Here is a 16987-nt window from a genome sequence, read left to right on the forward strand (position 1 = left end):
AAAAATATTTGGCAAGCTGAAACAAATCTGTAACAGTACTAGTAAAAATAAAAGTATCTTGTGTTACTTGGTTCTTTTGAAAACTCAATTCTGTATGAGACCTAATTAATCTGTGAATATATAAGTAGGGGGTTGATTACAAAGTAATTAAGAGATCACCTTTACTTCCCCTTTCCCAGCTGCTGCCAATCTGTTTAGGTTTATCTTCCAGTCTTCCTTCTTTTTTTCCTCTATTGTATACTAACTTTCTTCTCTGCTTTGAAGAGCAGTGTTTTTTCTGAAATTAGAATATTTAATTGCTTATTGTAAAGCCAAATCATAAAACAGTTTTGTGGACAGCCAGGTACTGTTCAACCTTCTGTGGTCTATCTCAGTGCTATTGTAGTATTGTCAGATATCTGGAGCCCAGTTGTATTTGAAGGCTGTGAAATTTTTCCTCATATTACTGATTTGTTTTTATATATCTGGTTCTACAGCTATTTGCTAGGAGAGGTACTTTGACCAACACTGCTTGTGATTTTAATTCCTTTAATTGAGTTATTTGAATTTGAAAAAGATAAGTTTAATTTAGCTTCTGTCTAGGTAAAAATTATTTTGTTATTTTAAGAAATATCTTCTAATTGGTATTTCTTGTGATTATGTTTGTACACCTTATCCCAGGAATTCCAAAAAACAGCAGAGAAGAACAAGGAAAAAACTGATGACCTTGAAAGAAGATTGGAGACACTGGGTCTTGAAAATGTTTCTGTGAAAAATACACTAAGGAAAGTTCAGAAGGAGCATTCATCTCTCCTGGTTGCTTGTGCACTATTGGCAGGTGCCCTGTATCCTCTCTATGGCCGATCATGTGCTATGTCTTCCCAAAGAGCTCTTCTCCAGCATCAGGTTGACATTTATGAATCAGTGAAACAGGAGATTAGAACCCTAGTTCATGCTCTCTCTGATATAGGGGAAAACAATCAAGATGAAGCCAAACTGAAGAAAAGAAAACTCAAAGGCCTGATTTGTGTGTTCCGAAGAGGTGTGATTGCAGTTTTGGCAGCTAACAGACTGAAGGTTTTAGCACAGTCTTCTAGTTCTGTCTTCTCCTGGGTAAATGGCTCCAAAGAAGGCAATGGAATGCTAATTTGTATAGGAGACTCTAAAGGCAAGTGCAATCTGTCAAGTAAGCTAATTGGTGTTTTTTGTTGGTTTTTTTTTAATTCTTTGGTAAATATTATGTCAAATTAAATGGTTAGTGAATAACAAGTAGTAATGATATTATTAATAGAGTGTAAAGACAAATTTTATACCATTTTGTCAAATCTAATTTCTGGATTTATGATTTCTGGATTTCTTGACAAATGTCATTTCCCCTAAAAGAAAATTCTTAGTCCATTAAGCATTGAAAGAAAAGTTATAATTATACATGTGAACTTATACGGTTTCAAATCCTTGACATTTGCGTTACCAATTTCAGAACTAGGTGCCACCACATATTCTCTGTGGTAAATATCTTGTAACGCTTCTAATTTATTGACTATCAACATATTTTTTAAACAGATATTTCCTACTAAAAGTGCAAAAAGTTGCTTTCTAATTCAGATAAAATATTAGTGTAGGATTTCTAAATTTTTCTTTAGAGGTGATATAGTCTTCCTGTCCCTTTTTGTTACCAGACTAGCTACGAGGATAAATGGTATAAAAACATTTTCTAACCCAAAAGTTACATCTCTAACAATAGTTTGTTTGTTTGTTGTTTTGTCTTCATTTTAGTAGTTCTGAAAGTGTATTTAATACAGTCTAAGTGGTCTTGAAAGAAGAATTAGTTTGTGGCTTATATACTGAGTTTTGCTCAATTTCTGAAAGTAATTTGTTCCTTATCTACGTTACTCAGTTTTACTGCCAACTGTAATTCTGTTTCACAGGTCACAAAGTCGGACAAATTGACTGTGGTGAAGCACTCAGATGGTTTACTAGTTCTAACCTCCTTGCTTCAGTAATCAGTTCTGTCACTGAATTACAGGATGTTATTCACAAAACAGGTAATTTAAAAGTGTATTCTTAGAATTCTTAGAAGGTAAAAAAAGTAATTAGTCTTGTTACATCATTTCCATTTTTAGAATTTTATCCAAGCTACTCTGAATTAAATATCTGGAGATTTGAATATTGTTGGAATAGATTAATTTTCTTTAATTGGTGATAATTTGGTGATTTGAAATTTAGTTATATAGAGTGACAGAAACATAAGGTTGGAGAATGCTTTAGAAAGTATATAAACAGTGTTGCCTACTTTGTTGTGAGATAGAAAAAAACACCACCATGCAAATAGATATTTAGGTAACCTGTTCTTAAAAGCTTTCAATGAAGTAATATTTACAAGCTTCCTAGTTATGCTGAAGCTGAACTCAGTTTCTTTCTATAGAGAAATCTGCATAATTTCTGTCTATTTGATCTGTGTATTTCTTAAGTAAAGGCCATAAAATGGACATATAGGCAACCTGGGTTTTAATAACTGCTGACAGACAGGAAATAATTTTCTGCTGTATTGTATATGATATGAAACTATAATCTCCAAATCTGAAAAACCGTTGAAATTGATGGATCTGATTTTTAGCTGGTTTACGTGCTATTTTGTGGGTTTTGAGAGAGAGATAAAATGCTCTAATTTTACACAATGTATAGCAGTACTTATTTTATATCTCTGCTGTGTTCCCTCTCTAAGTATGTGCTTAATTAGATTTTTTTGTTGTTTGTTTATCTAATTTCCTTGGTGCTTTCTTGTTTTGAATTCTGTTATGTCTATGGAAAATTTTTATGCCAGTATTTGGAATTGTAACCTCTTGATTCCTAGCTGTTAAATATCTACCTTAGTGTCTTTGCATTCAAGAACTGATTCCAGAACTCACTTCATTCCTCTGCATTGCTGTTGTAGAATCACAGAATGGTTTGAGTTGGAAGGAACATTAAAGATCATCAGGTTCCAACCTCCCTGTATGTGCAGGGACACCTCCCACTAGATCTGGTCGCACAGAGACCCATCCAGTCTGGCCTTGAACCCATCCAGGGATGGGGCATTCACAGCTTCCTGGACAACTTGTTCAAGTGTCTCATCACCCTCACACGGAAGAATTTCTTTCCAATGTTTAACCTAAATCTCCCCTCCTCCAGTTTTAATCCATTAGCCCTTGTCCTCTCACTACAAGCCCTTGCAAAAAGTCCCTCCTCAGCTTTCTGGAGGCCCCCTTCAGTTACTGGAAGACCACTGTAAGGTGTCACAGAAACCTAGGGGTTGGAAGGGACCTCAAAAGATCATCTAGTCCAATGCCCCCTGCCAGAGCAGGATCACCTAGATCACATCACACAGGAACTTGTCCGGTCTTCAGCAAAGGAGACTCCACAACCTCTCTGGGCAGCCTGTTCCAGTGCTCTGTCACTCTCACAGTAAAGAAGTTCTTCCTAATATTCACATGGAACCTCCTATGCTCCTGTTTGCATCCATTGCCACTTGTCTTATCAGTGGTCATCACTGAAAAAAGCCTGGCTCCATCCTCCTGACACTCAACATATTTGTAAACATTGATGTTTACCCTCAGTCTCCTCCAAGCTAAAGAGACCCAGCTCCCTCAGCCTTTCCTTATAAGGGAGATGTTCTACTCCCTTAATCATCTTTGTGGCTCTGCACTGGACTCTTTCAAGGAGGGCTGCTCACCAAGCCACTTTCCATCATTTACCAGCAGTCCTGGCTGACTGGGGATGTACCAGCAGACTGGAAATCAGCCAGTGTTACCTCCATATATAAGAAGGGACAGCAGGATGATCTGGAAACATAGGCCTGTTAGTCTGACTTCAGTACCAGGAAAGCTGATGGAGCAGATAATTATGAAGAACATTATGCAGTTCATGCAGAACAATCAGGTGATCAGGCCCAGTCAGCATGGGTTCAAGAAGGGCAGGTCCTGTTTGACTAACCTGATCTCCTCCTGTGACAGGGTGACACATATATTGGACAATGGAAGGGCTGTGGATACTTTTGCCTTGGTTTTAGCAAGGCCTTTCACACAGTTTTGCACTGCATTCTCCTAGAGAAGGTGGCTGCTCATAGCTTGGATGTGCACACAATTTGCTGGATAAAAAATAATTTGCACAGCGAGGTCCAAAGAGTTGTGTTGAATGGAGTTAAATCCAGTTGGTGACCAGTCACAAGTGGTGTTCCCCAGGGCTCAGTGCTGGGGCCGCTCCTGTTTAATATCATTATTGATGATTTGGATGAGGGCACAGAGTGCACCCTCAGTAACTTTGCAGATGATGCTAAGTTGAGTGAGAATGTTGATCTGCTTGAGGGATCTGGACAGGCTTGATCGATAGGCTGAGGCCAGTTGTATGAGTTTCAACAAGGCCAAATGTCAGGTCTTGCACTTTGGCCACAACAACCCCTGGCAGCACCACAGGCTTGAGGAGGAGTGGCTGCAGAGCTGCCCAGCTGAGAGGGACCTGGGGGTGCTGATTGACAGCTGTATGAACATGAGCCAGTAGTGTGCCCAGGTGGCCAAGAGGGCCAACAGCATCCTGGCCTGCATCAGGAACAGTGTGACCAGCAGGAACAGGGAGGTGATCCTGCCCCTCTGCTCAGCCTTGTGAGGCTGCACCTCAAGAACTGGGTGCAGTTTTGGGCACCATGGCATAGGTAGGACATGGAGGTGCAGAGAGGGTGCAGAGAAGGGCAACCAGGCTGATAAGGGGTCTGGAGAACAGGTCTTATGAGGAGAGGCTGAGGGAGATGGGGCTGTTCAGCCTGGAGAAGAAGAGGCTGAGGGGTGACCTCATTGCTCTCTGCAGCTATCTGAAAGGAGGTTGTGGTGAGGTGGGTGTTGGCCTCTCCTCCCTGGTGACCAGCGACAGGAGAGAGGAAATGGGGTCAAGTTGTGCCATGGGAGATTCAGACTGGATATTAGGAAAAATTTCTTCACAGAAAGAGTAGTGATGCATTGGAACAAGCTGCTCAGGGAGGTGGTAGAGGCACTATCCCTGGATATGTTCAGAAAAGGGGTAGACATGGTGTCTCATAATATGGTTTAATGATTAGGGTTTGTAGGGTGGATGGTTGGACTTGATGATCTTGAAGGTCTTTTCCAACCTTGAGAATCCTATGATTCCATGAATTCACATCACAGGATAGAGTAGGCCTAAGAAGGTGCTATCTGGATCTACAATATGAAATAGTTTGGCATCTTAAAAATTGCTTCTGAAGATGGCTAGCTTCTAAGAAACCATTTCAGGCAGTTGAAAGAACCAAATCCAGATCACTTGGGTAACACTGGAACTTTTGGGCTTGTCTGCTCTAGTGAGTTCTTGAGCTTTTGTAATTTAAAAAGGAGTTTTTTGTTTGACATTCATAATTTCCCTTGACACTATTCATCAGTTTGCTTCTCATTCCAGCATGTCTTGGAATAATCTCTTAGCTTCAGTTTGAATACAGGTTAATTGAAATGTTTGTATTGTTTGGTCTGGTTAGGTTTGGGTTTTTTTGAGATTAGTTTTGTAGGTTTGTTTGAACAGAATCTGTGCTGTGATAAACCAGAGAAAGTGAAGATCAAGGTTTTTTTTAATACAAATGTCATCAACTGTTACATAACAAGGCTTTTGAATCTCAGCAAGAAAGTTTTGGTCTGCTGTAGCATGACTAGATTAATCCTGCTGACTCTTCTTTTTCACTGAAACAAGAGTAAACAAGAATTCTTTCTTCATCTGTTAGTGAAGTAAGATTTGTCACTTTTCGTTGTCATTTTCTTCAGTTGTGTTATGTAAGAATTTATTGCTTTTTGCGATATAGCTATATTTTTGTTAATAATTTCTTACACACATCACAATGTGCATAATTTAATGCTTTTCTTTTAATTCCTTTATCCTTCATGGGCAGGTACTTAAAATGTGTGTACTTGAACCCAGTATTCTCTTTCTAGACATTATAGGTACAGTTCCTTGTAAAATTCCATTATATTCTCATTGCATCTTTCAAAGCAGTTAGTAACTTGTATCAACATATTTCTGTGTATTTGTTCCAAACTGTTCTTCATAAAAAATATAAACAGAGTGATCATTTGCTGTTTTTATTCCTCAGCCCGAAGAAGTGCCTTTAAGGTGTGGATGCTGAGTGGTACTGAATAATAGGAATCTTGGTTATGAAGTAGAGTGGTTGTTTAAAAATGTTACAATTATCTGAATTATTATTATTAGTTTAATTGTTAATACAGTTAAACTGGAGGGTCTAGACATAGGGAAAGGGACTGTCATCCTAGATATTGCACATATGGAGAAATACTGTGTTTTCTCTCAAGTAAACAACCTCATGTAAAGTGATATACCAGTTGGAAATGTTAGGAAAAATGAAGGAACAGTAGCTCATTGACAGTATTCTTGTTTTGGTATTTACCAAAAATCACAGCAGAGGAGAGTTTTTAGAAGGTTTTGTTGTGATCTGACATGGATGGCAGTACAACTATTTTAATTTTAAGTTAATTTTTGTAAATATTCAAACCAGTGTATACATTGTAACTGGAGAAAAGACAGTCTTTGATACTGAAAGACAAGGAGGACAAGATAATCTGTGATATATTAAAATTATGAAGTTAGCTTATCCTTTATGTCGTCAATTACAGAGAACCAACATAAGGAAGCAAAAGGAGCTTTGGCTAAATTTGCCAGGGCATCAAAAGAGCAGTTTATTATGGGGATGAGAATAATATCTATCTGTCTGTCTGTCTGTCTGTCTGTTGTTTGTATGTATGTATGTATATATGTATCTGTCTATCTATCTATCCTTTTATTTATTTATTTATTTCAAGGGATGTTTTGTTAGTTGAAGGGCAAGAAAAATACATAAAAATGCTGGATAAGATTTTTAGCTTTAAAGATGAATGGAAAGGGTGCTGTCAGACGTGAAGGGAAGACAGATTCACTACTATCTGGGGCTAAGGAGAGCATGTACTCAAAAATGGTACTCAAGTTAAGCACTGGAATTGATATTTTGAAACTAAGCAGGAGAATGGCTCTTAATCATTTTTTTTTTCTTTGCTTACAGATAAATTTAATATCATGTGTAAATGATACATTCTTTCTAATAAGAATCATAATCTAAAAATATCAGTAGTGCTGTTTTTTTGTTTTGAAACTTTGCCTTTATCCTTCCAGTGTATAAAAAGAAATTCTTTAACTTCAAAAATCTATAGTTATCTATTTCTGTTTGTACTTTTAAGTAAATATTTTAATTCACTGTAGCAACAGGAGATCTGCCGTACTACTGAATGTAAATAAGCTCTTCCATGCTTGTCATCTTACACTGATAGTATCATAAGACAAGTAATGACAGATTAAGACCTGCCTTGCAGAGGGAAAACTAAATTACAAGACTTTTATTAAGGCATAAATAAACCTATTAACTGTTATCTGGAATACCAATTAGTGGAAGGAGCACTGACAATTTTATTTATCAACATTAAACACAATTATTAATTACAGACCTGACGAATCTAGCAGTAAGCAGGACATGTTGGGTGTGCTGGGGCCTTAAGTCCATTATATGAGAAGGATGATTACCAAAATCCTGTGGGGAAATAAGTAATTGTAGCTGTAAAATTTTAATTGCCTTGGAATAAGGTAAATTATATTCTCTTGTCTCAGAATATAAATAGTATGGCATTAAGGTAGCAAGCCTCGCTAATTTTGAACAGCAAATGATTTAGACATGTATAGAGGGGAGAGGAGTCAGGAAGCCCTGAGAAATTTGCATTGTAAATATTGTGATAAAATGATTTACCATCAAATTTTTATATCAAATCTGATGTACTTGACCTGGCTTTCATTTGCTTATATCTGTCATACATATTTTCTGAATTACAAGCTGAGAATACCCAAGAAAGTATAGTATTGGAGAACATAAAAATAATTGGAAAGTGATTTTTTGCACACAAATCAAGTTCATTAAGACTGTATCCTACCCTTCCATCCATAGGCTGATAGTAGTAGAGTGTTCACTGCTAAATGCAGAATTTATCTGAAGGTCTCTCTGAGATATTCCGGTGAGCTCAATCTTCTGCTCTTTAATGGAAATTTTAAAGATGCTATTTGTTGTTGATTTTTTTCCAATGAAAAAAAAAAGGAAATTAATAACCTACTTGGTGTTTCTTTTTTGTTGTTTCTGAAAGATCCGAAGCCCTGGCTTGCTGGACACTTACTCGTAAGTGCAGCCAGGAACTCCTTTTCAGAACTTATGCACAAGCTGAAAGTAATAATGCAGACTGTTCCACTAGACAGTAACAGAAGAATTATTCACTTGGAGAAAGACTCCTTGGTACAGAGGCTGGCTCATGGACTTCATAAAATAAATACCGAGGCCCTGGGAACTGGATTGTGTGACAGACTGCCCATTATGGTATGCATATTTATCCTGCTACTTCATGTAAACAGTAGGTTCACAGCATAAGTGTTACACTGAAGCTCTCTTGATAGTACCATTAATTTTGTTTCAGATTGTTTTTGAGTCTGTTACACTGAAGTCAACAAGACAGAGAATCAGAATTTGGTTGCAACACCCAGGGGGATTAGGGCATGAGTAGATTTTTCTTTTATTGTCAAATAATTTTAAGAAATTTAATGTGTCCAAGAAAAGGGTTTTGTTTTTTTTTTAAGTTCTCTCAAAAATTATCTCTGCTTTGTAAGAACAGACTTGCTTTTGGCTTTAACTAAATGTTAAAGTTGTTTTTTTTTTTTTTCTTCTGCTCACTGCTCTATCTTCAGTAAAGATAAACTTCTTCCGTTTAAGTAAAATGAAAGGATAACTCTTTATCACATAATTGTATCTTTTATCATGGACAACTTGTGAAAACAGGTGCTTCCATGAAAGCAGAATATTCAGTAACCCTTAACAGTAGGTGAAACAAGTTCACATTTTTGCAATTGTGTGTATTTTAAAGATGGAGGAGGACAAAATGACAACTTTGTCTGATCTGCTTAGGTATCAAATGTGGTGGATTTTATTGGTAAGTAGCACATTTTACAACACATGAATTTGTTTCTGTTTACTAACAGGAAAGCGTAGCATGCTTGCGGAAGCAAATGCTAGAATTTATACAAAGACTTCGTTCAGCAGAGGTGGAACGCCACTCACTGCGCCTGAAACTTGCAGAATTTAAATGGAATTTCAGTGAGTTAAAGATAGAAAATGACAAATCCCAGGGCCTGAAAAAGAAATTAAATACATTGAAGCAATCTGTAAGTATATTAGATTTAGAGGAGACTGGTTACAAGACATCCTCCCTTTAACACTTCTTTTTACTTGGGTTCTTTTAAAAAAACAAGTTCAAAAATCAATCTGCCATTAACAAAATATTCCAGAAACATTGCCTTGTATATGTCACTAAACTGTAAGTCATATTTATTTAGAAGTCTCTCCTTTCTACAGGAGTTACTCTTTAGTTTGTAGCATGAGGTATTCTGTGTAAATTGCATGTTTGGACTTCAGCCAGCTGGTTTTACCTCAACTTGTTGAAAATGTGATTTATATATCCTGAAAGGATTTATAGATTTAAATTCAACAGAGTAAAATCAGCTGAAATGTGAGTATTCAATAAGTATGTTAATGAGAAGTTCATGAAGTATAAATTTAGTATTTTAACTTCTGTATTGCTGAATATTACAATACACATGTTAATGTATCTTTGAGTATGGATTATATCCTGAGCTATTCAGTGCAAATTTTAGTGAGGCTCTTTCCTCAAAGGAGTAAATTTATGGCAAGGAAAAACAAAAGTTCTCCTTTGTATTCTCTATAACACATATTGGCCACATTCCACTGACCCGCTGCTGTTGCTGATCAATTTATTTAAACACTATGGCTTCACTAGCCTGTAGATATCACTGTCTGGCAGGAATGAGATGAGACAACAAACAGGTTCCTTAACCACTTGAAGGCACAGTATAGTGAGTAATGGCCATAGCGTTTGAGGGATTGATGCCATTTTGTGGGTTGTTGATTTGTTCCTTGTCATTCTCATGGAACTGTGCCTTCAGTCCTCGCTGGCAGGGAAGAAATTTGTCTTGCTTTATCATTCTGGAGGTTCACTGGACACTTTTCCTCCCATGCTTGTTTTCTATAGATTTTATTCAGAGTTGAGCTATTATTTGAACTATCAGTGAATTGGTAAGGATTCTTATACATGCTTTACAGGTGCACAGTATAAATGAAACAGTCACGTCCCAGAATGAGCAGCATTTTCTGTAGCTATGCCCAGTGTTGATCCTGAGGCCTAGTTGGTAGACCTGCCAGTGTGTCCCAATCAAAACACTTAGAAGCAGAGAATCTTTAATAGATTATTTCACCTCCATTCTCCTTCCTGTTCCTACCTGGTAAAATGGATTTTTTTAACTAATCTAATAATCTAATCAGTTTTGTTCTTAGTACTAACAATTATTATTAACTTATTACTAACTTAGTATTATTCCCTTACAGTTCTTGGACCGTTAGATAAAATTGTCACCTTTTAGCTTGTTATTCAAATGTAGATTATGATTTTCTTTGAATAATTATTTCTTCTTTCTGGAACATTTTGTGGGGGGAATAAGGAGTTCAGGAACACATTTACAAGAGTTAATAAGATAAGCACTGAAATGTGGGACATTGATGTGCATATTTCCTTCTAAATACTCATTCTTTGCAACTTGGGGTCCTAATTTGAGTAGAATAATGAATTCATACTGTTTACAGTATCCTGAATACTTTAAAAAAAAAATACAGTCTTCATGTCAAAAACCTACATATTTATCTATAGCATGCATTTGGTTTAGAAAATGATATGTTTGCAAGTGAAAGTCAAGCATGTAAGCAAATGAATACAGTTAGACAATCAAACACAATTTGTTTCCCTTATCAGAAACTGATCACCTCTGAGAAGTTTGAAAGTGTATGTGAAGAAGTAAATAATGCATTATACTGGGAGGATAAGGCAAAAGTGCTTTTGAGTGAACAGGCCCAGCAGCTGCAGGAGTTAAATAATAAACTAGAATTGCACTCCACTGACGAACAAGAAAAAACTCAAATTTTAAGTGAAACTGTAAAGGTAAGATGATTATCTTTCTAAAATAGGCACCAGAAATTTACCTTTTGGTGGTTGATCTTTCTATTCTTGTGCAAATGAAACTATAGGTGTAAATGCATACTTACTGCTTAGTCAATTGGAATTTTAGGCTACTTGGAAAACACTTTCAAGGTAAAACTTCAGGTATAATTTCACTTTTCTGCTTTTGGGACTGGCAGATGTACACCAATATCTGTAAACTGTAAAAGTATCTGGATTTCACATGATACATATGAGACAGCAGTTCTAGCTATCATAAGGTGTTTTTAGGCTACAGGAAAAAATAAGGAAGAAATACAGGAATACTTTGGTTTTTGATGAAACAATAAAAATATTTTAAAACCTGGATTAGCTGTTTTCTGGATATAATCCTAAAGTAGAGAATGGAACATGCTAGGTGTGAGAAGAGAAAGATGCTTTTTCATCAGGATTTAGAATTTTCCCCAGGCCTAATGAGTAATGAGGGAAAAGATGTTGTTATCACACCTCTGATAGCAAATCAAGGAGCAGAGAAACAAAAAGAGGTTTGAAACCATCTGGAAATCTAACATGGGAAGAGAGGAAACCCTGTGATGCCAGGCCAGTGATGTGTGATGAGCTAAGCTCTGCAGCTTTTGTTTATTTTTTATTTAAAGCAATCTTTGCTGCTTGTGTCTCTTCTTCAGCCCTACTACTGTCTTTCCAGGTCTCAGTATTCTTCTGTGTATTGATAGTTGAACAAAAGAGACTGTTTCACTGGTATTTTGAAAAATAGAAGCACTTGTGGTATTGAGGAAGATTTAGGGAGGAAGTGATAAGAAATGTCACAAAGTGGGAGGAGAACCTCAAAAAGATGCAAGTGACAAAACTAGCAGAAATGTCACCAACCATTTTGAAAATGTACCAGTGAGAATGGATGTCAAGCAGTGTGACTTTCAGTGGAGTTGGAGTTTGAAGTTACGTACAGTGGAGGAAACGGAAGGATGTTGTTAAAATTATTGATGAGGGTTTTTCAATATCAGGATTATTTACTAAAAATGTGTTTCCTGACTAAGGGTTAAAGACAATGACATTTCCAGTGTACCTGTTTGTTTTTTGTTTTTTCACCCTCCCAGCATTCTAACCTTGGGTTTTTTAAATGTAAGATAAACTTGTTTAATGGTAAAGTCATGTTTTTGTTGTTAGTACTATTGATTTTTTTGATTTAGAAAAAAATGCAATATATATAAGCCACTAGACTTCTGTTTCATTTTTTTGGGTAATACTTAATTCAAGTTTTAAAATGGATATTAGAATCATAAAGATTGGAAGGAATAGGAGGCAAATGTTACTTGAAATCTTCCTTGTGGTCTACTCTTTATACATAATGCATGGTATATCACTGTGTTTTACTTTTTGTGTAAAACATACTTTTACATTTGTTCAGAGGAAATGAAATGAGTAAATTTTAGGCATTTAAAATACAGGATGGATTTTTAAACAAATCTATTACAGGGATTAGTGGATACTGAATTACACTTCATAGATTCTGTTTTTATTATTTAAAGGATAGATACAATTTTTTTTTAGACAGCAGTGATCCTAAAATGTATCCTAATTCTGAACCCCCTAATAGTTTTTTACTACTGGAACAATGTGATTTAATGTAAAATGCTCGATGATAGCTGAAAGATGTAAAGATACAATACAGTGCAGTGATATAGTTGTTGTAATAGGATGAGGCTCAGAAAGTGACAAAATAAGCCTTAGAACTGAACCTTACCACTTGCAGTTACACTGATGTGGTTTTCTCCATAACACTCAATCCTTTTCACCAGGGAGTTTTGAAGCAAACTTAAGTAGCAGATATGTTGCTGTGTACTGTTCCTAAATTTCTGTTTAAATACCAGAAAGTTTATTGATTGATGTCTCTTAATGACTTCCTCATATTGTATCAATGTTCCTTGATACAATAGTTAGCATAAAATTGCATCCTGGTTGCAATAGCCTGTTTCTGTGATTGTATCAAGGAAGGAAACAAGATCATTTTCAGTAGCATAGCAATATAAGTTCATGGTCAAATGTTTCTTGGTTTTTCTTTTTTTGGTTTATACTTCCTAAATCATCATCTCACTTTCAATTTTTATAATTGTTTTTAACAGTTCAAAACCTTTGCTGAATAAGTGCCTCTTAAATTCTGATAGAAGTCTAACACAAACTACTGTGATACCAAAGGGCAAAAGGACTTTTTTTCTTTTGAGCTCCACACATTCAGGTTTTTAAAGTTTAGTCTTTTGTAACCTTCTTTTCTCATAGTTTGCCACACTCCCACTTTATTAATGGCTTTATTCTCAGCAGACAGAAATGGTGTCTGCCTTTGCCCTGGCATTTTAATTGACAGACCTATTTCTCTTGGCTAATTGTTTTTTGTCAGTTAAAATAAGGTTGAGTTTGGTTGGCAAAACTATTGTTTTGGAGTACCATGGAACAATCTCATCTTTAATAATCAATCCTGACCTTGTAAAACAATGTTCTTAAAATTATATGAGCTTTTACATGCTTAAATAGTACAGAAGCATGGAAAAAACAGAACTGTTACTCTGAAAAAATAGAATAGAAAAAATATGTTTCCACATTCTTTTTAAGATACAAAATAAACTAGTGGTTTATATAAGAAGTTGGAGAGTGTGGTTGTGTACGGGTGATTTTTGGATGAACTAGAGTGTCATGGAGTAAAAAATCTTACTTGGACTTCTGTATTCATAGATGTTAAACAGCTAAGAATAGGAAAGAACAGGAAAGAATATGAAAAACAAAATATTAGATACTTTAACTTTTCATAACTTGTTTTTAAACTTCTTCACACTTCAAAATCAGTAAGGAGATATTTTGGTATTCAGATACTTTCATGAAAAAGGCTTATTAAAGGAGTAATACTTAATTTCTTAGCTTTATCAGTTCTGATTTTAATCCTGTATGTTTTTATCTTCTCAATGGCATATACCATTGAGACATCCAAGGCAGCCAATTACACTCAAGGTCAGATAGAACTAAACAACTCTTTTACACCACTTTTTTTTATTGGATGAGGTAAATCAGTAGCTCTGATTCCTCTGTCTTTGAAGAGGAACTTTTACCTGGCTGCTAAACAGACACCTATAGCAGACAACTTTGTCTCATATAAACATATCTTAATTCCAGTAAAGTACCTTTTCTTCCTATTAACAAGCACTGGGTGTACATGAAATCCCTTTTAGATATGTTAGTACCTGTAATAAAAACAATATCTTTTTAAGGTTTAATTTATGGAGCATGTCCTATCAATAGTTAATTAATAACACTGCATTTCAAGTGCAATATATGTGAAATCACCTAACTTGCTATTATTCTGCCTCAAAAGAGTCTTCAATACATGTTTAAAAATAATACACCCTGAATTTTGGGTTTACTTACTCTTCTGAGTTTAGTAAATCCACCACTGATTTCAGACAGCAGGAGAAAATAATGTCATCCACATCCTTTGGATGATCAAACTCACAGAAAAATGTTTTCTAATGGGAAGTTTTGGATTGCATAGTTTCACTAGCTGTTTAATCTAGCTCATTATATGCATATTCTGTGTTCAGAAAGTGTAGTATCTTTTGCTAAGCGGACACATCTCAATTAATTAGATTATCTCTGATAGAGATTAGGATTTCTGGATTTGTTAGAAGTGGATATTTTCCCTCAGCAGGCTCTCTGTTCTTGGTGTGGAATTCAGACGAAAGCAGTATACAATTTGTTGCTTTTCCTCTACATATGTTTGTAGCCATATATTTTCCCTGAAAAACCATACAATTTATTTTATTCATACCACTGCACACACTTTGCAAGTCACTTTTATAGTTGGCTATTTGTGCATGTATTCCAGAATTCTGATTTACAGAAAGGTTAAAAAGCCTAACTTACATGAGGAAGACCAGGTGATTTTCATGCGTCTCAAACAGAACAGCAAAGATTACAGTCACTGTAAGACAGGTACAGGTGTTGAATTCTTTTTATTTATTTGTTTATTTATTTATTTATTTATTTATTAGGCTCTGTAACATCTTAAGTTGGAAAGACTATTAGGATTTTGGTGCACTGCGGGATACTGTTGGTTCCCAAAAACCTATGTGTCACTTTGTCAAGAAACTGCACTTATATGCGTTGCTCGTTTAAGTTAAAGGCTATTCTGTAAAGAAAGCAGTATAGCAGGTTATCATTAACTTCAATAGAGTATTTGTATTAATCAAGGTTAGCATGTTAAAGAGAATCTATCTCCCTTCTGAACAGGTTAGAAACTAAAATTCATAATTCATTAATTAAATGCCTTTTTTTTTTTTTTTTAGTTTCCATACTCTCTATGTTCTGAACATCTAAATAATTTACAAAGTAGGTAAGAACAGATTAGCATTGCCATCTGCCATGTTCTTAGTCAAAAAAGGTCACGTTTTCTTACTACAATAAATTACAGGTTAAGCGGTTTTGTCATGTATTTCAGTTTGTGTTAACACTATTTGTAAATTAAGTAAGCCTGCTCAGTCTCCTTCTCTGCTACATAACTTTCACTAGTGATAACTTCTTAGATAGTCTTCAAAGAGTTAGGTCAGCAAAAGACTTGCCCTGGAGCTGGTGGTTTGTGCTTTCTTATTTAAAGCTTGCAATGCATTGTGCATGGAATTTGGCATATGGGAAGGGATAGTCTCTCTAGGCTTCCTTCTAGCAGCTGGTTTTCTTACTTAATAGGAGAGACAGAGAGAGAGCATCCTGAGAGATGTTCACTGAAGGAAAGAGAAGATGACCATGATGAAGTCTGCATTCTATTACCCTATCTAAGCTTTAAATGAAAACTTAATCTTCAATTTCACTCTTCTGTGATTTGTTCATTAAGTTAATTTGTTTTATTTTCTTATTGTCTATTAACTTTTATTTGTATAAAACCACAAAGTTGTGTCTTAAAGCTTCTCTTGGGCATAAATAATTGTACTCTATTCTGTTTAGTGCTTTGAAAGCAGTTCTTTAGGTGTGGTACATAGCTCTTCTTTACTTCTCTAGTTATTCTCTAAGATTCAGGGTCCAAGGGTTGCCCTGTTCTTTTCCACTACAGAGATCACCTCATTAGGAATATTGATCCCTGTGTTTCCTTGCTGAACTAACTTACTTCCAGCCAGGTTGTTCAGTCTGTGTATTTCCTTTGTTCTGTGCCTAGAACATTAATCAGTATCAGCATGAGTACTCTGAAGGGACTGAGGGAAGTATATGGCCTGTAGGAAAGTATTGTATTTGCTCCATAGTCATCTATGGAGCAACCAAGGAACTAGCAAACAAGTTGATGAAGGTCTGCCTTACATTTTCTGAGTCAGGCTTTCTGGAAAATATGTAAGTGGTAAAAAGAACAGGTGAAAGAATAAAGTTAAAATTTGTGGTTATGAACTAGTTACTGTCAGTTTATTGCATTTCTGTTAAATCTAGTCAGGTGTAAACATTATTTATCTAATAAGAAAAAAAACATCCCTATTTAGAAAAAATTATACCTTATTTTTAACATGTCAAAGAGTTGAAGATAACTGAGGAAGATTCTCTCATCATTGTAACAGTGTGGGTGTAATTTAGGCACTGAGAGAGAACAGTGAAATAAGTCATGATAATGTAACACCACTTCAGTTAATCTTTGAAAGCTAATTTTGACCAGAAGTTAATTTCTAAGTAAGAATAGGTGTCCCCTTCTTTAGAAAATTATGGAATAAGTTTGGTCATGCTAGTCTTTTTCAGTAGTCTAATTCCAACAGTCATTTTACTAATCATACACCTCAGTGCCCTTCTTGAAGTTTGCAGAGGAAGGCAAGTAACCAAGCCAGGTAGAATTGAGCCCAGGAATAATGAAACTATTGTGGAAA

General features: G+C 35.6%; 1 protein-coding gene across 1 annotated transcript in view; it reads left to right on the plus strand.

Moving 5' to 3' along the window:
- Positions 1 to 16987, plus strand: part of CCDC171 (coiled-coil domain containing 171) — a 144349-nt gene that overhangs the window by 69475 nt on the left and 57887 nt on the right. Inside the window, exons 15-19 of the mRNA XM_010001935.1 lie at positions 661 to 1165; positions 1908 to 2024; positions 8184 to 8410; positions 9067 to 9249; positions 10908 to 11093. Coding sequence (XP_010000237.1) covers positions 661 to 1165; positions 1908 to 2024; positions 8184 to 8410; positions 9067 to 9249; positions 10908 to 11093 — 1218 coding nt within the window. The remainder of the gene's footprint in view (positions 1 to 660; positions 1166 to 1907; positions 2025 to 8183; positions 8411 to 9066; positions 9250 to 10907; positions 11094 to 16987) is intronic.

Source organism: Chaetura pelagica, unplaced genomic scaffold (genome assembly GCF_000747805.2).
Source record: "Chaetura pelagica isolate M959 unplaced genomic scaffold, ChaPel_1.0 scaffold345, whole genome shotgun sequence".
Lineage (NCBI taxonomy): Eukaryota > Metazoa > Chordata > Aves > Apodiformes > Apodidae > Chaetura > Chaetura pelagica.